The 21,875-nt window shown below is 39.5% G+C and overlaps 1 protein-coding gene across 1 annotated transcript in view; it reads left to right on the forward strand.

Moving 5' to 3' along the window:
* The window catches only part of PTPRN2 (protein tyrosine phosphatase, receptor type, N polypeptide 2), a 523,716-nt gene that overhangs the window by 450,737 nt on the left and 51,104 nt on the right, over window positions 1-21,875 (forward strand). Inside the window, exons 14-15 of the mRNA XM_010563027.1 lie at window positions 12,932-13,079; window positions 20,537-20,610. Coding sequence (XP_010561329.1) covers window positions 12,932-13,079; window positions 20,537-20,610 — 222 coding nt within the window. The remainder of the gene's footprint in view (window positions 1-12,931; window positions 13,080-20,536; window positions 20,611-21,875) is intronic.

Consider the following 21,875-nt stretch of genomic DNA (forward strand, 5'->3'; position numbering starts at 1 on the left):
ATTCATCAGACAGAATCAAAGGGTTTTTAGCTTAAATGTAGCAGTTGTTAAATAGCATGCAGTAATAATACCTGAAGAAGCACTTTCATTATAAAATCATGTTTTGTATGTATTATAGAATCACAGAGTGGTTTGGGTTGGAAGGGACCTTAAAGACCATCTAGTTCCAACCCCCCTGCCACGGGCAGGGACACCTTCCACTAGACCAGGTTACTCAAAGCCCCATCCAACCTGGCCTTCAACACTGCCAGGGATGGGGCATCCACAACCTCTCTGGGCAACCTCTTCCAGTGCCTCACCACCCTCACAGGGAAGAACTTCTTCCTGACATCTGATCTAAATCTACCCTCTTTCAGTTTAAAGCCATTACCCCTTGTCCTATCACTACGTGCCCTTGGAAAAAGTCCCTCTCTGGCTTTCCTGTAGGCCCCCTTTAGGTACTGGAAGGCTGCCATAAGGTCACCCCAGAGCCTTCTCTTCTCCAGGCTGAACAATCCCAACTCTGTCAGCCTGTCTTTGTAGGAGAGGTGCTCCAGCCTTCTGATCATCTTCGTGGCCCTCCTCTGGACTCAGTCCAACAGGTCCATGTCCTTCTTATGTTGGGGGCCCCAGAGCTGAATGCAGTATAATTATGTGTTAGGTCAAAGACATCAAGGGTTCTTGATCTGTAAGAATCATAACAAACCATGTAGACCACAACAGTAAGAGACAGTCACCATGCCAGCGTGGTAGGCTGGTGTAGTTAAGAGGTGGAATTTGTCAAGGATGAAGCTAAGGCAGAATCCAACCCCAGAGCTTTTCTAAATGGAGATATCTACTGCTCTAGTAGGAAGGCACCCAGAAGAGTTGGTTTGATTAACCACAGCAGCCACATAGAAGCAGCAACATCAGATCCCCAGGACAGTGCTGGCTTACGGCGAGAGGGATGTCCTGCTACTGCTCGGGTGAGCATGTGTGATACCTGCCTGAGAAAGGTGCTTTCTTCTTTCCTCATTGCCTCCTTTCACCTATTGGTGTCTTTGCATTAGACCAGTTTGACTGAAAGCATTAGAATAGTGTCTAATTACTATTGATGTAGTGAATGTACTAATGGTGCCTAATATGCTGTTCTTCTGGAAGTCCAGAAATTACTTCTGTGTCACTTAAAGTTCTGCTGGAGTCAAGAAAACTCTGCAGTATTTGAGGGTATGCACCAGCCTTTGATTTACCATACATGTATCTCACAACTGAATTTTGAGAAACTTTGTCCTTCAGGTAGGATTCTGGGGCCTGATAGAAGAAATTTTGATTAAAGTCACCGGGAGCCTTTCAACTCACTTCAGTAACCAAAATAATAATAAGCCAACTCTTACATAGCACTTTTGATCAGTAGGTTCAAAGCTCTTTTTAAAGGTCAATATCATTATCCTGTCTTTTTAGTCCAGGAAGCTCAGGCAAAGACAAGGAACTGTCTTGACCAAGACTAACCTTAAGGTCAGAAGCAGAGCCAGGAGTAGACCTCCGTTCTCTGGTGTCCTAGTGCTCTGCTCTCAGAACTAATCGTATTGGCTTTAATAGAAAACAGATCGTATCGAAGGGTAATATTTTTGCCCTTTTTTGTCCCTCATTAGTCTTTTTTAAGACATGAAAGTACGACATGAAAGTGTAAAGGAGTTCTGCACCTGGGTTTGTCAGATTTGATTCTGCGAGTTTAGTTTTGGCCTCATTATCTAAAAGCAAACTATTCCATATTTGGAGAGCTGGCTGAAAGATACTAAATACACATTGGAAAAGCTTGTGAAAACCAAACTCAGGATGTGCTGTCTATGGTCAGTTACCTCTATGGTGGAAAAGGATGCCATCTACTCATTTTTTCAATCTCTTCTGAATTGATCACAGTTTTCTTCAAGAATATATTCCCAATCTGCTAGATCCTTAGCCATCACACACATGCACATGCACTGTATTTTAGGTTCTTTATTTTGCTTTTTCCTTCTGTTTAGCAGTAAGCTGTACGTGTACTGTCTACTCAGAACTACTACTGTCACTCTCTCAATGTTTTCTCCTTGGTTCAGCATGTGAGAGGAGGTGTTCGAGGAAAAGAAACAGCACAGGAGGAAATGTTGACATTTATCAGTTATGACCAAAATTCACTTCTTCCCATAGCATTTTCTTCATTTGCTGTGTTCTGGTTTTTGTTCTTCTGATTTTCTTTCTTTGCAGTACGGTGTCTTCTTTCATCATTTCACTTCTTTGTTGACCTCTACAGTCTGCTCTTGGCTTCTTTTTCTGTCCTCTTTAACATTGTCTTTCCCTTGTTCTTATTTTGCCCTCTGTCACTTCAAATATCCTCATCTGTGGATTAGACCAGTGTTCCTCAAACTTCTTTAAAGTGTTATCCCTTACTGGCTTCCATGGAAACCCAAGAGTCCCAGGAGTAGGTAGGATGTCTTCAGCTTACGCACTTCTAAAGCTTTTCTACTGTCACTTCACAATCCCTTTTGAATGCTTTCATAAGAAGAATATTTGGGAATTTGAGAATCACTGAGCTAGGCCAACCTCAGCTGAAAATCCCATGGAGCATAGACAAAAGGTTACCTAAAAAATGGGACACTTCCTCTAGATTCGGGAGCTGGGTAGATGCCAGCTGCATCTTTCTCATGGCCAGCATTGCTCGGTCTCCTGCTGGATGTTGGTTTGACGTGGCTGTGAGTGTGACATGGAAGGGATAGGGCAGAAGTCAGGCATGTCTTCTCCCACAGTTATCTCCATTAAGTCCTGAAAGTACTGTGGAAAAGAGTTTCTTCACTGCTTACTGGCGGTTACTCTAATTGGGTTGCTTCTCTGCCATTTGCAGTGTGCAAACATGGAACTTCCTAGGTCAGGGATCCGGTTCCAAAATGATCTTGAGTGTGAGAATTTGACCAGTGAAGATGTCTGTGGAGTTTGAAGTTTCCTGTCTCTGACAGTTATGGGAGTTTTCTAAGGAAAAGGCTGATTATCCAGTCTGTTCTTTCCCTGCTTTTTCCCACAGGTGACCATATGTTCACTTGTGTTTATGCATATTCTGCCGCTAGGCTGTGGGTATAGCGTGGATTGCAAGACTTCTTGGATTTCATATTGCGTATTCTCAGTTTTCACACAAACCTGTATGTGTGTTTGTGTACAAACTCCCACTATCAATTTTGATACCCCTTTTTTTTTCCCCAAAAAAACCCCGCTGAAAAGCAGAGGGGATTTCCTTTATGAGTCATAATTTGCTCCTGGAGAAGCACTTTTTCACTTTTATTCACATGTTTAAGAAGAGTAGTAAGAGTATTACTGCTTACCCCTTTGCTCTAGCAGGGATGTTATGTCTGTAGAAATAATATTTTCCTTTCTAACCTCAAGATGGCCACTGTCTAGCAGAGGCATAATTTGCCAGACTATCTATAAATCACATCATGTGCTGTATCGCTTTGATGTACTTGGTCATGGTTGCCTGGGTTTTCCTGGTCTCATTATCTCTGAAGAACTTGACCATGCTTGAAGAGATTATTTTTAAACATGACGTTTTCAGAATTCTATATTTATCTCTTGGTAATTTTTATATATAGTAAATGAAGATGACTGTACAAGTGCACTGAAAAGAAACAGAGACTTTAATTCATTAAAATCTAAATTTGCAAACACAGTACCCAACCGGGAACCCAAATTTAGATGCTTAATTGAGTTAGCAGGGCTTGGAGAGGAAGAAGGCAGGGAACTTGGTTTTGTGTTTTCAGCTAGGTAATTAGTGTTTAGTAATATATTTTTAAAGTTTTCATTTCAGACATGCAACATCATTAGCAGGCGTATAAATGAATCGCAAATATGTCTTGGATTGTGGTATGATATGACGTTCAAACCATTAGTAAAAAAATGAAGTGAGAAGAAGGGATCATCTGAAAAATAGGTTTAATGTGTAAGAAGAAAATAGCAATTTTCTGTGAGAATGGAATTGGGTGTCAATATTTATCACAAAGAGTCAAAGGACTTGATGTGTATATTTTTTTGCAGTTTTCCTGCTACTTTTTTATTCAGCTGTGTAGCTTGCGCTTGTACTTTCTAACAAAGACACCAGAAGCGCTTCCCAAAACGTCTCAGTTGATGAATTCAACTGACACTATCCTTGGCGTCAGTTCCTATACTGCAGAGTTGTCTTTAATGGGGAGGTTGGGGTTTTTTTTGGTTTGGATTTATTTTTAAGAAATGTCACAACATATCTCATGCTATGAAATAGCAGTATTTGGCTAAGAGGTTTAGCCCTCCATTTTTTGAAATAACATTCTTCCTTTATTTAAAGGCTATTTATAATTGCAGATTTTTATTGTGAAATCTACTATAAGAAGTACAGAAAGCCTGGAAACTGATTTTGGCTAATTCATCTTTTAAATCTTTATTATTTAGTTTGGCATGTCTTTGTATAAACAGAATCTAATGTGCATAAATTAAATTCCTCTACTCATCAACCACTTAAACCCTGTACTTCTAAACAAAACCCCCAAACCGAAACCTATTCTAATTCCATTAGAGTCAGAACATTTGGTATGCTCTAATTACAAAAATTTTATCAGATATGGATTCATGAAGGTTGCATGACCCTTAGCCCTGTCTACAAACATGATCATGGGAAAAGGAAAAAACAGCGGTCAAGAAAACTGAGTTCTGAATTTCCCTGTAAAATAAGTGGTTTAGGAGCATATTCTGTGACCCTGGGAAATTCACTTCAGTGTTTCTGCCCTTTCATTTCCCATCTGTGAAATGGCAGTGATACTTGCCTCCCCTGCAGAAGTAATGTGAGTACTTTCAGACAGTTGGACAGAAGGAGCTATAGAAATACAGAGATTGTAAGGGAGCAAATTATTTTCCTTTTATGGTAATCATCATCTCCTTTTTGTTGAGGTTTATTTAAAGCAAAGTAATTGCAGGGGTGAAACTTCATAGGCATAATTTAGATTTCAAGAGAGGGGGTAAGGAGGAGGAGATGGGGGTGGTTGTATTTTAAGACTGGGAAGACACCATTAAGTAGCTGATAATCCTTGAGAAGGGATTCTTTGTAGAGTGAATTTCTTTATCTTCTGCTATATTTAGAGAGCCAGGTAGAGTAAATATTTCATGATTAAGCATTGTAATTTTTTTTAATGTTTAATTTCTTAGCTCCATTTCCTTTCAAAAGCATACCTGCTTCCATCATTCCTATTCAAGCAATGTTTAGCATCGCATGTATTTTCCCATATTTCCTCCAGAGCTGAAAACCTGCGTCAGTCCACACCAGGTTGTATCCAGTCATTTCATTGGGATTTCACTGAGCACCTTTGGCAGCTGGGAGCTGTAAGAAAAGGGATTAGCGAGTGTTTGTCTGACACACACTGATCCCAGCACCTGCTGATTGGATTGAAGTAATCCTTTTACAAGTTACAAAACTCTATTATCAGAGCATTAAGAGAGGGGAAGGCAGTGATATACACTACATCAAGGGTATATTAATTTAGGTAAACAGAACATAGGTTGCCATTTAATGTACTTGTGAATTACAGTCATTCTTGCAAAAGTTTCACAATAGTCTAGTCTGGCAGATAATGCCATACACTGCTCATGCAAAGATGATACTTCTCTAGAAACCCAAGAACAATCATTTACAATTATTTTAGATGGCATGCTTAAAGCACAACTGCTCCCTGTGTACATGCTTAGTTGTTTACAATAATCCTTACATCTACAAATATAAAATTGAAACTATGGAATGTCATCGTTTATTGTTGGCTGACATTACCACGGAAGTTAATTTCTTTCTGAATAATACAACCTATTTGAAACAATCTAGGACTATTATTCTCAACCAGGCTGAATAGTTGCTTTGTCAGAGAATTGCCTTCCTCTGTTTTTTTTTAGTTTTCCTTCATCACCTACCATATTATGTATGATATTAGTAGTGTTTTATGCCAAATTACTAGTAAATCTTCAGAGTAGTTTTCAATACTTAATTGAAAAGGCTTCAGAACTACTCCTTTCACTGGTGTAATCAGGTACTAAGAAATACAAGAAAAATTAGATCAAAACACATTATGGTAGTAATATGGGTGCAAAGACCGAGGAGGAAAAATAATTTCTCAGTACTTTAAAAGACAAAATACAAATTCCCAGGTTTTTATTTCCTAGATTTTTTCATTTGTCGTTACCTTAGACAGTTCTTGCTGATAAGATCAGGAGATCCGGGATGGCACAGGACAAGTTAGAAAAGAGAAAAGAGCCTTTAGCCTGAAACGACTGACTAATCACATGATGAAATGCTGGCTCCAGTGAAGTCAGGAGTGTTGCCATTGACAGTAGTGGATGCAGAACGCTCCACAGGATTGAAAGTATGTGAGACTTTATAGCCAGATGTTAATTTACTGAGATTTACTAAGTTCTGTGAGATACTGACAATGAGTTGCCACAACAGAATTTTTATTTTTGTATGTATATGTATAAACTCAACGTAACTAGCCCAATAAAGTCACATTTCTCTACAGTTAATGCTGAAAACTTGATTTGCCACGTTAAGACTAAACCTAGTGCTTTTAACAACAGTTATGGAGTGACATTTCAGAGATGGAGCTGGTCTTGGCAACAGCTATAGGATCTGCATTGTTGCAGGTTGGTTGGATCAGAGCATCAGAAACTTCTATGGTGCTTCAATAGAAATATAACTATTGGAGAAAACTGATTTTCTTAACATGTTAGTTGATCGAAAGAGTTAAATTGGTTGAGATAGTGCATCCTCTCTTTATTTAAGGTCTGCTTTCTTAAGGAAGAAAGGTAGGAAAGGTATGGGCATAGTTTGGTTCTGCTCCCATGTTGTCTTCTACCTGGGACACCACTGAAGAGCATTCTTCATGGAAACACGTGTGATGAGCTCCCAGCCTTTGGTCTCTGCAACACCATGGCAGCTCAGAGAGAGACCGACCTTCTGTAAACAAGGAAGAGCCCAAAGTAACTTCAGTATTACTATGAAATGGTGTTAGGAAATGTGAGAAATCCTTAGAAAGTGTGAAGAAACATTGTGGTGCTCTGCGTGGTCTGAATATGCTTCAGGATTCTAATAGTGACACTTATCTTAGGGAGCTTTATTTGAGCAGATCTGGACAAGTATGGGTGCACCAAAATAGAAGAATAAAGTAATCATAATTTTGTACAAGAGGAGGGAGGAGTAAGAAAGAGGAGAAATGAACTTTTCTATTACTGTTCCCTGAGTCCAGACTCCAACCCTAGAAAATAATGGAGCACATATTAAAAAAGAAATTGCTGATTATCTAGCGAGAGATTTTTCAAGGGCATAAAAGGGAGATAAGTGTGAGGGTCTCATTTAAGAGGATGGGGAAGGCTGGAGTCTTTCCTTTGTGTATTTGCTAATCTCCTCCATCCTTTCCATTGGATAGCTGCACAATGAGTAACAATGTGCATAATTTTATAAAGAATAAATCTTGCCTGGACAAACTTGATTGCTTTTTATTTAACTAAAACTACAAAAACCAGTAGATGAAGTGAAAACAACAGATGTAATATATCCAGATTTTAATAAAGCCTTGAAACTGTCTCATGAATAGTTAATTGAAAAATTAATGTCAATTTTTTAGAAGACAATTATGTGGATTGAAATGTGGCTAAAGGGTGATGTACAAAAAGTAATGATCAAAAGCTATGTATGGGAGTGTCTGGCAGAGTACAGGAATTGCTGTTAGATCCGGTTATATTTAAGATTTTAAATAATGATCTGGAGGTGGATGGAAGTGACAATGACTTTTACAAGTGCTATCACAGTGTAAAGTTCTGCACAGAAGTGATGACAGAGGAGTAAGTCAAAAGTTTGAAAACCTTAGACCTGAAAACACATACAAAAAATAAACTATCTTTGAAGAAAAGAGTCACAAGAAGAGATGTCTATAGTTTGCATAGACCCATTAATTAATGATCTGTGAAGACACTGAAATATATACAAACAAAAATTACACAGAACAGCAATATTCTGTGTAAGCAGACCAGGGTTGCAATAAGTGGATTGGTGACAATGGGTAGCAAATTAAGTTTGCAATAGAAAAGCAATACTATTGGCATCCCTATGAAAAAGCCATCTCAAATGAGGACTACTATTCCTTATTGAAAATATTTGAGTATTTCCAGGAATACAGTGTATAGTTCAGACCAGTTTGTGTCCCAAATAGTAATGAGCAGTGTTTTAGGCTTCTACTTTAGATACAGGCCACCTAAATGTTAGAAGGTTTCTTAGTGAAGTGCAAGAAACGACATTATTTGAAGGCCTGGAAATGGGTAATCAGGTAGACTTCCTCTATCTCTAAATTCTATAGCACTGCGAGTAATATGAGTGGGAACAGAGAAATTTACTGTGAAGCCACTAATGATAAGGTATTCAGCCAGGAAAAGGAAGGAGAAAATCATGTGCTGTGTTGAAAGTAATTTGGATTTATGCAGAAAAGTATTCCTCTTACGTATAGTCAATGCAATATGTATTGAAAAAGACAAAGAAGTTTAAGCAGAATAGCAAAAACGCTGGGGTGTCCTGTGCCAGAACAATGTAGCCTCCAAGTTAGCAGGGAACAAAGGCAAAAAAAAGCTTTTACTTAAGTCAATTGGAGAGAATAACAAAACAAATTGTTTCAAGTATGGTCATTTAGTGCACAATTTGCTATATAATAGCTAAGGCCAATTCTCTTCTCTCCAGATTCCTTCTGAAGAACCCAGTGAAGCACCACGGCACTGCCTGGCCCTCTGCATCTCTGGAAAAAGAGGCAGCAGTTTGAAAGCAGTGGCTCTCACACTGTTAGGTGAAAGGCGTGGGTTTGAGTGGTCACTGTTCACAAGGATTAAGATAATGTCCCATCCACTTCTTCAGCTGACATTTGAGATTCGATTAGACCTGTCGAGGTCTGTCAATTTAACAGTTGCCCATCTTTTCATTAAAAGAGACATCCTCAGTCGTGAAAAGAGCGTCTAATCAAGTACCATATTGGAAGTATGTTGTCAAAAATAATTGCTTTTTGTAATAGCTGAACATCATCTGATAAAATAGGTGTTTTTAAAACAAATATCTTGACAGATGCAAACCATACTATCTTTGAAGAAGGTATCTGGAGATTGACCAGACAATTAGAATTTAATTGTTGTATTTGTTAACCTTAATTTAGTCACAGAGCACGTACTGGATGCCACTCCTTGATTTAAAAAAAAAAAGTAAAGAAAAACAAAGTGGTTTGACACCATATTACAACATCAACCGAGCGCTCAGGAAGTTTTACTTTGTGTCTGTGTTCAGGCACGCTGAATCTGTCTTAATATTTGCCACTGGCACTGGTTCTCTTGGCCAGAGATTCATTGTCCCTGGGACAGTTTTTCATCCTCTGGCTGAAAGCTCATCTTTTGCCCTACGACTGGCATGTCTCACACAATAATAATAGATTTTACAACACATCCCCCCCTCTCCACATAATGTCGATGCATCCTTCTTATCCCCATAACATGTCTGGTAGCAAGAGCATCTCATCTGTGTACACAAGAGAAAGTATGAACTGGGCTACCAATTGTCCTTGCAGGTGAGGCCCTGGGGAAGGAAAATTAAGACTTAATGAAACTTAAGGTACCTCAGGAGATCTGTCCAAGCAGACAGTGTTTGTTTAAATAATAGCATATACTTGGGATTACAGGACTTGTCTTGATGTGGACCTATTGGTGAGACCAGACCTCTACCTTTTTCAGCAGGCTTTGAGGAGCATTACAGTAACAGTGGTGACAACCTCTATTTATTTTACCTGCTGCTTTGGGACAAGGAAAATCATGTGCGTTTGACATGTTGGTAATGAATTTCTTTTGTACCAGGCAAATGCTGTAGAAAGTCTCATGAAAACATCCTAATTAACGAGTGGATTTGAGTAGACATACAATCTCTAAAATATCAGAAGTTCCACTCAATTTAATGTACATCCAGCAGCTCCCAAGAGAGTGTTTCAAAATCACTCAGCTTCTGTTTAGCAAAATGGGGATGAGCGTAGGGGCTCTGAAGGACTGTAAATGAAAGATTACTTAACTCTGAGGGAATTGTCTGAATCCTGAATGTTTTAAAGCAAGCTTCTTTCTCGGTAGCTTTTTTAAACGTGTGTAAAGCAGATGTTCATATTGTGCAGAGCCTTCCACAAGCCTGTTCAAATAGTCAAACACCTTTTCAAGACCTGTCAGGAAGTGCCCTGTGAATCTGATCCATGCGATGCAGGTGTTGAAACTACATGAAAAGTGGTTGTCTGGTTAAAGTAAAGATTCCAGTGTGTTTTCATTTGAACATTCATTTCTCTTTACACTCAGGATTCCCTGAAAAAGGAAGGTAAAAGTAAAAGTATTCCTTTTTAAAGAGACATGAGTTATTTAAAAATTCCTGTGCACTAAAAGCAATCAAATTACCTTAACTGTATCACATTTGATGATTTAAAAAGAAAACAAATTTCTTTTTAAAATGCAATCCTTGAAATCATCGAATAGGCAAGCTGGAGCCAACGGGAAGCTCCTTGCTGTGTACAGCCCTGCCTTAGGAATCAAATGTTCATGGCCCTTTTCACACAGCTTCGTGAATCTTACAGTACTTTGGAGAGATTCAGTGTTGGCAGATCTGTATATCTGCATAAAATGTCCCTGAAGTCTATGGGACATTGGTGATGGGCATGTCAAAATGAATCAGATTATAAAACTGTGGTTTAAAATGGGAAGATGCTACGGGCTGGTCCTTGATTGCCTGATCTCTGCCTGCTGCATGCTAAACAGCTTCTCTGAAGCCAGGAGTCTTGGCTCAGTGGTACTGTGATTTTGCTATTTTTTCCCTTTGCCTCATAAAAATTCTCATATACCAACTAGTCTCTGCTCAGGAGGGATTATCTTTTTATTATGTGCAGTATACATATCAAGGCACAGATTTACTAGGAGAAAAGAACGGGATCTTTAGCCTCCCTCCTTTCCCCAGTAGCAACAGCCTTTTGGCAAGGACAAGCAAACTATCAGAGGATGGTTTCCTCCCGTTAACTTGCAGGTGGAGGCTGGGAACACGTTAGCTGACCAGCTCCCCTAACACACGATGGGGCCGCGCAACTCTCCCAGCTCCCCATCTGTCAGGTCACAGCTCTGTCCACTGCAGTGCTTTTTCCTTCATTATAGAAAAGAAGCAATCACCCGGTAGGTGTTTTGATTGTATCTAGGCCACCACAATTTTTTACCTCCTTCAGAAACCTTTCTTCTAATGCAATATATTTCTGTGTCCCTAAAGATACCCTTTCTGGAAGCGTCACTTCTTGAATTGCTTTTCAGTAACAGGTTTGGTTTACAAATCTCGCGTAAAGACGCACACACCCGACAAACCCTGCACAAAACAAAGCTGTGTGTCAGGGGCTCTTTTGTAACTGCAAAACCCGTTCAAGCTGCAAGAGAGAGCAGTATCCTGCTTCGCCGGTGGGGTGGGAAGCGCGGCGGAGCGACAGCTTTAGCAGAGCTCCCATTTGGCGGAAGACAAGCTGCAAGCTTTTTGCACCTTCTGTTAAACCTGCTGAGAGGGCACGAGAGCCTTTCTTCTTTAAAGCATGTTTGGGAAGAACTATTTGACATAACAGAGATTGTTTATGGAAAAGGTTTTCTAAGCAATTAAACTGCTTTTTATACTCTTTAGTGAATCCTTTCCAGGAGCTTTTTCCAGACAAGTGTTGCTACAGATTAGGCTGTATTACGGAGTGCTCCAGCAAGAACAGCTTTGACTGGTGTTTGGGCCAGAGGCACTCACAGCTCTGCTCCCGACCCCCGGCCAGACCCCGAGCCTGTCCCCTAAACAGCCTGTCCCTTTTTTAATCTGTTTAGGGATGTTAACTTCAACCTACCTTGTAAAGGTAGTATGGAGTTTAATTTACAAATATGAACTGGGTGTAATGTGAGATTATTCTGTTGCTTAGCGTAGGAGAAGATGACAGACTCTGAAAGGTAATTTGACTGTATTAGTAGGCTTACAGTACCTGGTGATCACTTTCTTAATTTTCGTGCTAAAGGGAAGGGAAGATTTCTGGTTTTCGCCACCCCTCCTCCTTTCTGCTCTCTTCCCCTCACCTGCTTGGACAATTTTCAGGTCCATGGGGTGAAGGAATAGGATTTTAGTTTACTTTTGGCAAATCTTTGGAACTGAATTCTCGATTCAGTGCTGTACTGAATCTCTAGCCTTGGGAGATCTGAAAAAACTTAAGACTTGCACCAATATACTCTGATCATTCCTGCCACAGCCAGTTAATTTTTCTTTCGTGATGCTTCTCCTAACACTGTTGACTTTCCTGAATGCCAGGTACGATCTTTAACAACATATATTAATATTAATTAACAGCACCTTCTCAGTTCAAGACCATCTCTGTGCCAGTCCATGTGCAGGACGAGTTCCTAATGACCTGGTACTTGAGCCATGACACTTCAGCCTGACAAGTTTTTAATTCTCCTCAACAGCTGTATCATTGTTGTGACTTGCATATGTGCTTGAACTCTAGTTTTAAAAGCCTTTGGTTTGACGTGAGCTGTTGTTGTAGTAAGTAATTTTTATCAATGGGCTTTTGTTTCTTTTTCATTGCCTGATGAAAGAGACATTTGAGGCATTTGGGCTTACATTTTCTAGGTACTGAAGAAGAAATAGTTTTTTCCTGAAGCTCAGTAGCTGGGTGTTTCAAGCATTTCTTCTCTGTTAGCACTGGTATATGTTAGCATTCTCATTTTGTATAGCACAAATAAGCTTAAAGTTACTCTCTTAAGTGAATGAGTGTGTTTTGTCCCCAAAGCTCAGGATTCCCGTGCTTTCCTTCCTAAGATACATCCTTTTAGCTTAGCTTTGAGCTTAACTAAGTCAATGCTTAATACAGTATTCTTTTAATTCCAGTCCTACATGGAAGATCATCTGAAAAACAAGAATCGTCTGGAGAAGGAGTGGGAAGCTCTGTGTGCTTATCAGGCTGAACCCAATGCCACCACCGTTGCACAGCAGGAGGAAAATACCCAGAAGAACCGCTCACGGACTGTAGTACCATGTATGTACACTTTAATTTGGATGATTGCCTTTTAAGTTCTTGATACTTTTCTCAATATCCTTTGCACAGTGATTTGAAAGCTACAGATGACAGGCAGACAGAATATGGAGTAGCTTGTATGCGTACTAGAAAACTAGCTACAGCTATGGGCTGGGTGCATGTCCTCTTGTCATATCAGACACTGTTTGTCTCCTTATAAGTTGCATATATGTTACAAAAATGCATAACTATGTCACACAGCACTGCTGCTGCAGCTGTGCTGTCTCATGAAATTCAATAGCCAGAGTGCTTTTCAGTGCTGGAATATACTTTCCGTACAAGAGTGGCATCTGTAGCCATTCAACAGAAAGAAGTTTGGCTTGTGTTTAGACAAGTTGGTAGCATGTCCATCCAACAGTAATACCAGCAGTCTATAATCAGAGCTAGATGATCTGTTTATCAGATACTCAGCTGTACTGAATGAGCCCCTTTAGGCTTTAGTGGATAAGCTTGCAAACTGGCTTCTCTCTCTGCTAGGCTTAGGATAAAAAGAGAAAAAGAAAAAAAAAAGCAGCCAGTGTTTATATTCCTAGAATCTGCTCTTGCCTGTAAGCAGCCACCTTTCTGAGCTTGAAATAAAAGCAGCATATATTTCCTATGCAAATATATGTATCTCATAGATTACATTGGTAATCTATGGCCACACATTTTATTAAGCAACCAATGAAACAAAACTGAAACTGAGAATATATGCACAGTCCACAGCAACAAAAATGCTCGCAGTCAGTGTGCCCACAACCCAGCTGGGTAGCTTGGCAAACGTATATAGCTATTTTAATTTTTAAAGTGCCCTGAAAACATTAATTTTCCCTATGAGAGCCTTGAGTAAGTACTATTCCTCCTTTGGAAATGAGGAATGACAGGTAACACGTTAAGTAAATGTCAGAGTCAGATTTAGAGTGAAGATTCTTTGGAAGTACATGATAATTTAACTGAGCCCATCAGTCCTTGCCTATTTGCTTCAGCAGTATTTGGCTCTCTTTTTTATGTAGTGGCTTTTTTGCAATACTTTGCTGCTTAGGAGAGGAGTACAATAGTTCGGTGATATGAATTCTCCTAAGTAAATGTGGCGCTGGTGGAAAGCCTTTTGGGGCAACAGCAACAGTTTGCTGACTTGTGTTTTGGGATCAGGTCTGTTAAAAAGTTCTAAAGAAGTCACCATGAAAGTTAAAGGAGTGCAAGATTTCTGTGCTCTTTTCCATCCTGAAAAAATAGCATTTAACCATTATGACAGGAAGTGAAAATTGCTTTGTGATAATGGGTCTTGATCCAAGTTAATCTTCCTGCTTAAAGTGTTCTTTTCAACGTGGACTTACAGTCAGACCATCTTAAGCTATTCCAAGTCCGTGCTCATAAATTAAGCCAGATTGTTTCTGGTTGCTGCCTTGGAGACAGCATGGGAGCTACAGGTGTTGCCAGATATTGCTGCTGGTTATTCAGCTGATGTAGGAAACATGTCTGCATGATACAACGAGCAATAAGATAGGGACCCTCAGACTAGAGCGCTCTAGCTCTGAATCCAGAAGTAACATAGCTGCAGCAGTCCTAAAGAGCAGAGATTTTTAGCTTGTGTGTCATACCACACTAGAGAGCTGAACTATTTTCAGAGCTAAGATAGGCTGTCTCTTTTTATCATATTGTACCATGTGGATGAATCAGCCTACACTAATAAACCTTCAGCTGAAGAGTCTCTACCATTGCTTTTTCCATGGCACATTGTTATGCCTGTTCTTCCTGTTCTTCTGTTCTATCGCCAAGTCTAGACTGAATCGGTACTACCTGGGAAGGTATTTGGACATGGACAAGGTGGCTGCAATTTATCTGAAGCTTTAATTAGAAGTATTTTATCACATTTAAAATCCCTTAGTACTTTTACAAGAGCAAAATGCTACTTTTTGGCTTTGTGACAATGTGGAAACTTCTATTATAGCTATTAGTGCACTGGGAGCTTTCCTTTTTGACTGAATTGCACAAAATTACCTGCCCTCACTTTCTGAAGTTGCTGCGCACTGTTAAACAGTCATGTTATATCCTTAAAACTACTTTGATGATGGGTGGAAAGTGTGGCATAGAGTTTAAACAATATCAAATTTTGGTAAGGTGATGGTTATTGTAGACTCTCAGATTAGACTGAGATGAGAAAGAGCCCAGTTTGCCCACTTTTTTTTGACTATGTTTGACACTAAATCTATAACAAAAAGTCACAGATTTGCTTCATAATGAATGAAGAAGCAATGCTCATACGGTTTTAATATGCTACAAAGTTGTTATGCCGCATTCAAAGTATTCTCACAGAGTAATGCCTTGTTAGCATTTCCTTACCCCATTCATATTCATAATCACCTTGACAGGGTGGAACAAGATTGCCAGTTCATGTAAAAGATTTCACCTTAGGGAGGCTTAAAAGAAGCTTTAATATCATGTTGCATTTACTTTGCATTTTCCTTTCTTAAGCAGTCTTAAAACAATACAGTTTTATTTTTTTGCTGATTATATAACTAATTTCTAGATTAACGTTATCTTTAATCTCACAATTTTATCATAGATTTACTTTTATACCTATCTTCTCTATTTACAAACAGCTTTTAAAATACTTGGTAGCAGAACACCTTAACACTGCACTTAATGAATTACTAGTTAAAAAAATTCTGACTGTTGAAGTAACTTGGACCTTCTCGATTAACAAAACTGCATCCTTTTATCCAACCAACAAGCAGATTGCTATAATTTAGCGCAATGGGATACCTTTTTTCCGTATGAACACATGAGCAGCTCTATTTGTTGACGTCCAAAAAAAAACTTTCCAGACTTTATTTTCTCTTTTTGCATCTTTGCAAAATAAAACCATCTCAATAGGGTCAATACTGTATGTTTTTATTTATGTATACCATAGATACATCTAGGTATTTTAAAAATTTAGCAAACAACTTTTTGCAGTGGTCATCTGTCAAAAGCTGTCTACTATAGCTGCGTCCATGAGTCATGGCATATATTAGAGCAACCTACTTACCTCTGTGCTTTGGTTTTCCTCCAAAGGAAAGCAAAGCATTTGGGGGCAGAGTGTGCCCCCAGCTCTGAGGTTTGTGTGCTGACGATGGGACTGCCTGAGCAGAGGGTACTTGCTCTGGGTGTGTGCATTATCCATATCAGTAATGCATGTACAAATAGTGCTCTGGCATAAATGAACTTGATTTCCGTTCAGATCTAAGAAGAGCTCTGTTTTGTCCAGATAACCTATGGGTAAAATAATCAACACATTATGATTCTTCGCAGTCATCAGACTGCTCCACGTTTGCTCCTCAGTACTTCTTCACTTTCTTACTTCAGTGTAGTTCTGCAGAGTGCTTTGTATGGAAAAAAAAGTATCAGTCTAAATCTAGAAGGAAGAGAATGATGATCTGGGCAGAATGTGCCAGGCTGATAGTTGTGAGGTTCACTCTGCTGTGTGATGCCTAGATTCAGACAACCCAAAGCCGCCCATATTCCTTGTTTGCCTTTGTTTGTTGGTTCTGTTCCTTCAGAAGTATCTGACTAAAGGGAAACAGAAGACACAGAGAATTAGGTAAGATGTGAGTCTTACTTTTCCAAGCTTTCAATCCCCATCTGAAAAACAACAAAAGTAATAGATCTTAATTAAGTCGTAGGGCTACTGTGAGATAAATAGAAGACCGTGAGATGGCATAATACTGTAGTACTGGTCACTGTTTAAATAATCCAGATAGATACGACGTTTTGCACTCAACTCCGTCATTTAAACACAGGAATCCAGTGCCATTTGAGATGCCTGAAGTATTCAAGGTACCCACACAGAGCTAGTAGGTGTAACACAAGCCCTGTGGGAGACCTGTGCCCTCCCAGCTGCTAGCCTGAGTGTCCTTAGGGCACCTCAGATATCACTAGAAGCCTACACTGAGGCATTGAATCAAGTTCTCTGGGCATGATTCTCTGAAATCGTAGACTAAGACGCCTAAATTTAAGTGTCTCCATGTAGCTGCCTCCATATGAGCCAGGTGTCAAAGCACCCATTACAGCCAGTGAAGAGCTAGTCAGTGCAGTGGCATCAAGAGAGCTGTGCAATGGCCAAAAGTTGCTCTTTGGTTTACAGTGAAATTAATAGCTCTAGGATGCCCTCATATATCCTGTGCGAGCTTCAGCTGCTCGTCCAACAGCGTACAAGTCTTTACGTCTTGTGTCATATGTGTTCTCCTTGTGCAGTGTCTCATCTACTCTACCATTTCTCAAACAGTACACGTTCATGTTTAGCCAACTAAATCAAGCTCCATTAACTGTAACCTAACCCACATGAAGACATCTGTATGTAGACACCAAAACTTAGGTTTCTCAGTCTATAAATTAAGTTTTTATATACTGCAGACTCATGTGTGTTTGCTTTATATTTTGTCCTTTATCCTCTATCCTTTATACTTCATAATTTATACTTTATATTGTATACTGTATATTTTATATGTATATAAAATACAACTGTGCTATGTTTCTCCTCAGCTATAGGTTAGTACTAGCCTTCTTGTTGAGGAAGCATTTCTCTGCCATACATATTCATCTATACATTTTGCTTTTCTTTCAGCTGTGGCTTGGCTGGAGCAATAGCAAATGCAAACTAGTTCAGCATTCAGCAGCAGCTATTGTAGATATTTGAAATGATGACTAGCTGTAGCTTGGCCAGATTGCGGTAGCTAGTAACAGCATTTGTCTTTTCTCTCACTTCCTTATTACTGTCCCTCTCCTCTCCTCTTTCTTCATTCATCTTTCTTTCTTGCTTTTTAGATTGATCTTATATATCTTCGTTTTCTGTCATCCCCTTCCTTCCTTTTATTTCCTGCTTCTCCTGCTTCTCTTTTCTTGCTTCTAACATAATCAATATGCAGTTCACCAAAAAAAATCTTGTACATTGGGCATTTTCCCCATAGTTGCTTATTGTTAACATAACAAACTGGTGTCCATGGTATCCTTTTTTTTTTTCTTCTTCTGCCTGTTTCTGAAGAGCTGTTATGCTAGTTCCTAGAAGCTTTGAGGTGATAACAGGCATAGACAAGCACAATCTGTTCATTGTCAATATGAACGCTTGATGCTGCAACTGAAGCACACATGGGTGCAAACTCTTGATATATGCAGAAAACACATGTACAACCTTTTTTGCGCACTTTTTTTTTCCTGAGTGCAAATACAAAGTCTCACCACCTTCTCACTACCAAAGCCTTAACATGTCTCACCCTCTGATAAACCTTCCAAGACAGCAGGATAATGATATGGCACACTAAATCAGAGGGTCTGGGTAAAACATTATGTTTTTAAAAAAAAAGATCCTGAAGTTAGTGATCTGACACTTGACTTTTACTGGAGAATCACACTGACAGCTGTTTGCTAAATACTGATGAATCACTGTCTGCTCTCTTTCCCTCATCCATTTGAAAACATTTCACACATTTTCTTTGGTGATTAGTTCAAACACTTTTGCTCTCCAATGAATGGGGCTTATCCTGAGTGCTTACTTAGCTTCAGATACGTGAGAGACCGTATTTAGCGCAGGTAACCTGCATATCTCTTGCATAGCCAAAAGGTTTCAGAGCTGTAGTTCCTCAAGCACTCTGTGACAATGTTCGTTGTAAATCTTCCTATAAAAAATCTTGGGTAGCTCCAGGATCTCAGATGTCACGAGCTCTTTTGGGTTTTTTTGTGCAGTGGTGCCAAAGTAAGATGGAAGTGGTTATGTGCATGAATGTGTTCCCTTTCTCATTTTCTTCATCCTCCCATTGTGTTGAAACCTTACTAGAAGAAATAATTTTATGTGCATAGTGAAGAATGTCTCTTCATTCATTTGACATGACTTGTTCACCTCTCATCTCATTCCAGGAGAAGGTTGCTCACTTTGGTGGGTTAAATATTGCTGATGAGATTGAGTGACTATAAACAACACTCCTACAAGCACACCTTTGTCTTGCTCGCATATTGAACTGCCATGATATTACTGGTGAATAAACCTAAGCAGAGCCCAAACCCTCTGTCTCTACTTTCCTGTGTGGTACTTAAAATGGTTGGTAACTAACTCATTTATTGTTCTTCTAATGGTTTAAAAAGCCAACTTGGAATTCTGCTGTTAATAAAGGTGTCATAGCCCACTAGACAAGATACAAAGGGGGACAGGGTGTATTCCTGTACTCTTATTTTGTCTATTTGAATAATTCGTGGAAAGATCCTCTCAAAACATCAGTATCCATGTTCAACTGTAGAGGGTTACAGAATGGGCACCTCCACGACCTCTCACCACAATACGCTGTGCAGGGTAGGTTTGCTGAGAAGTATAAGTTGTGCTGGTTATGTATCGGGTACAAGTTGTTAGAGATTCCTATGTAGACTTAGACATCTCTCGCATAAATTATCTGTGTGTGGTCTGGTCTTTCTTTCTTTAGTCAATGGAAAGAAACAGGCACTTCTCAAGTGCAACTTGGCCTGTTTGAGACAGCTAAATTGGGATGAGATGATTCATGACATAGAAATATTTATTTTCTCTTAGCAGAAAGTGGATCTAGGTAGCTGGAAGAGAAGCAGGCATCTGCATTGTCACTGTCTAAATACAGACAAATAAAACCCATCCTTTACATATGTCCTGAAATAAAAAAAAAAGGACAAGAGTTTGGGGTGTACCAGCTCTAAACACAATTAAGCTAGCACCAGTAAAAATACACGTTAAAAAGTGATAAAAGAATCTTGACAATGGGCAAACAACATGAGTAAGTCTCCTATGTCTAGAGCTGCTGCTTTCTTTACTGGTGGTGTCTGAACTAGCTACATTACCAGCAGTGCAAGGTATCTATACATGCTCCAGACATACTTTTAGGTGCAGTTGTTACCGGCATTTTCTCTCTCCCACAATCATCTCCAAGTCATATTGTCTCCCCACATCACTAGCACAGCACCACACAGCACTGGTTTTGATCAGGACAGATTACTTTACTGTCCAGCTCTCGACTGTACTTCCATGTTCATTTTATAGAGAAGCCAGATGGACAAAGTCCATCAGTTTACTTCTTCCATGACCCTGCAAACGCAGGAGTGTTTTCTATAATATGTTTTTTACTAGTGATTTGCCTAGTTTAAATCTTAAACTCCCTGAGCAGTAGAGATTCCCCTTTTTCCTCTGAGAGGTACATCTCATGAAGACATGCTTTCTGATACTCAGCCTCTGATGCTCAGCATCTTAGTGCTTCATTCCTGAGTCAGGCTGTGACGCTGTGGCTGTATCAAGGCTATGCTAGGTTGGGAGTCAGAAGGAAATATCCTTTCTCATATTTACCATTTGCCTGCCTTGAAATGCACATTAATCTGACTTTGCCTTGTTTAACCTAAAATGGGTAGAATACTTGTATAGAAACTTTCTTCTCTTATTTTCTCCTTTGCAGATGATCATTCCAGGATATGTCTGAAAGGTGAAAATAGCCACGACAATTCAGACTACGTCAATGCTAGCCCAATTGTAAGTACGGTAACCTATGAGAAATAACCCAAATAGTCATTCCCTGTCTATCCTTGTTGTTAAATTATGCTAAATTGAGGCACCTCACTGCTCAGATTGTGCAACCTCAGATTGTGAGCAACTCACAACTCTGATGGCTCAGGCTGTCCTTTCAAACTGAAGAGAAATAAATCTTCTACATGTGCATGCAATACCCTTGAAGTTTATGTACTAAGAAAAGAAAGTCACTAGATAGTCATCGTTCTACGCTGTAATACTGTCAGGTTTTCTGTACTTAATGTTATTAACTTATGGATTATAAAATTCAATGATATACCCTTAGCGGAAATTTTCCTTCCCTGAGGAGGTAAAACTTGCTTGTTCTTTTTTTGCTTTGTCCTACTAGCTCCAGTCGTAGGAGGAATAGTTTCTGTAGGCATAGGGAGCTGAGCTCCACAGGCTTCTGAACTGCTCCTGCATCAGGAAGGGACATTTCGTCTTACTTTTCTTCCTCTGTTGCCCTATCGATGCATAGCTCGGTGTTTCTGTAGCTCTCCTGGTTCTTCTCTGAGCTTGCTGTTTTGAAAGCAAGAACGAGATCCCTTACCACCTGTGTATTCATTCGAACTGCAAAATAGGTCAACCCAATTTTTGCCTCTGAATACTCCAGTGTGGCCCAGCTGCCCTTTCTCACTCTACATAAGCTGAATATTCATCCTTTCTTATCTGTAAAAGGTGATTGGGAGAAAAGGTCTCTATTTTTAGACATGAAACAGGTATGATAGAGCCAGTAGCATTGCCCTGTCATAGCGTCTCAATGGAAGTGCCATGATATCCATTTGAAGGGGGAAGAAGGTACTGTGCTCTTGACCTCCATGAGACTGCTACTATTGGAGTCACTTTTGCTCATGGTTCTTATTCACATTAATTAGGCACTAAAAAGTTATTGTAGGGAAACTATGAGAAAGAACTTAGGATGGAGAATTAGATCGCACTGCAGTGGGCTGTGTATGCCATTACTGGCTCATTTTCCTGGGGAGTATCACTCCCCCAGTTAAATCACTTTGTGTGGGCAGGGCAGCTGACAATTTGCAACAGCATGAAATTACAGGCTGCTTCGCTCCAATGTTGTTGACAATACTTTTTTTCTTAAAAAAACCCACAACTACATAGAAACTGTTCTCTGAGCTTTGTTTTTATTACTTTCAGCAGAGTTCAAAAGCTTTATTGAACATACAAAAATATTTTATTCAAAGAGTTAAAAAATACATAGAACCCAACAAACA

Source organism: Haliaeetus leucocephalus, unplaced genomic scaffold, assembly GCF_000737465.1.
Source record: "Haliaeetus leucocephalus isolate CR32 unplaced genomic scaffold, Haliaeetus_leucocephalus-4.0 Scaffold0, whole genome shotgun sequence".
Lineage (NCBI taxonomy): Eukaryota > Metazoa > Chordata > Aves > Accipitriformes > Accipitridae > Haliaeetus > Haliaeetus leucocephalus.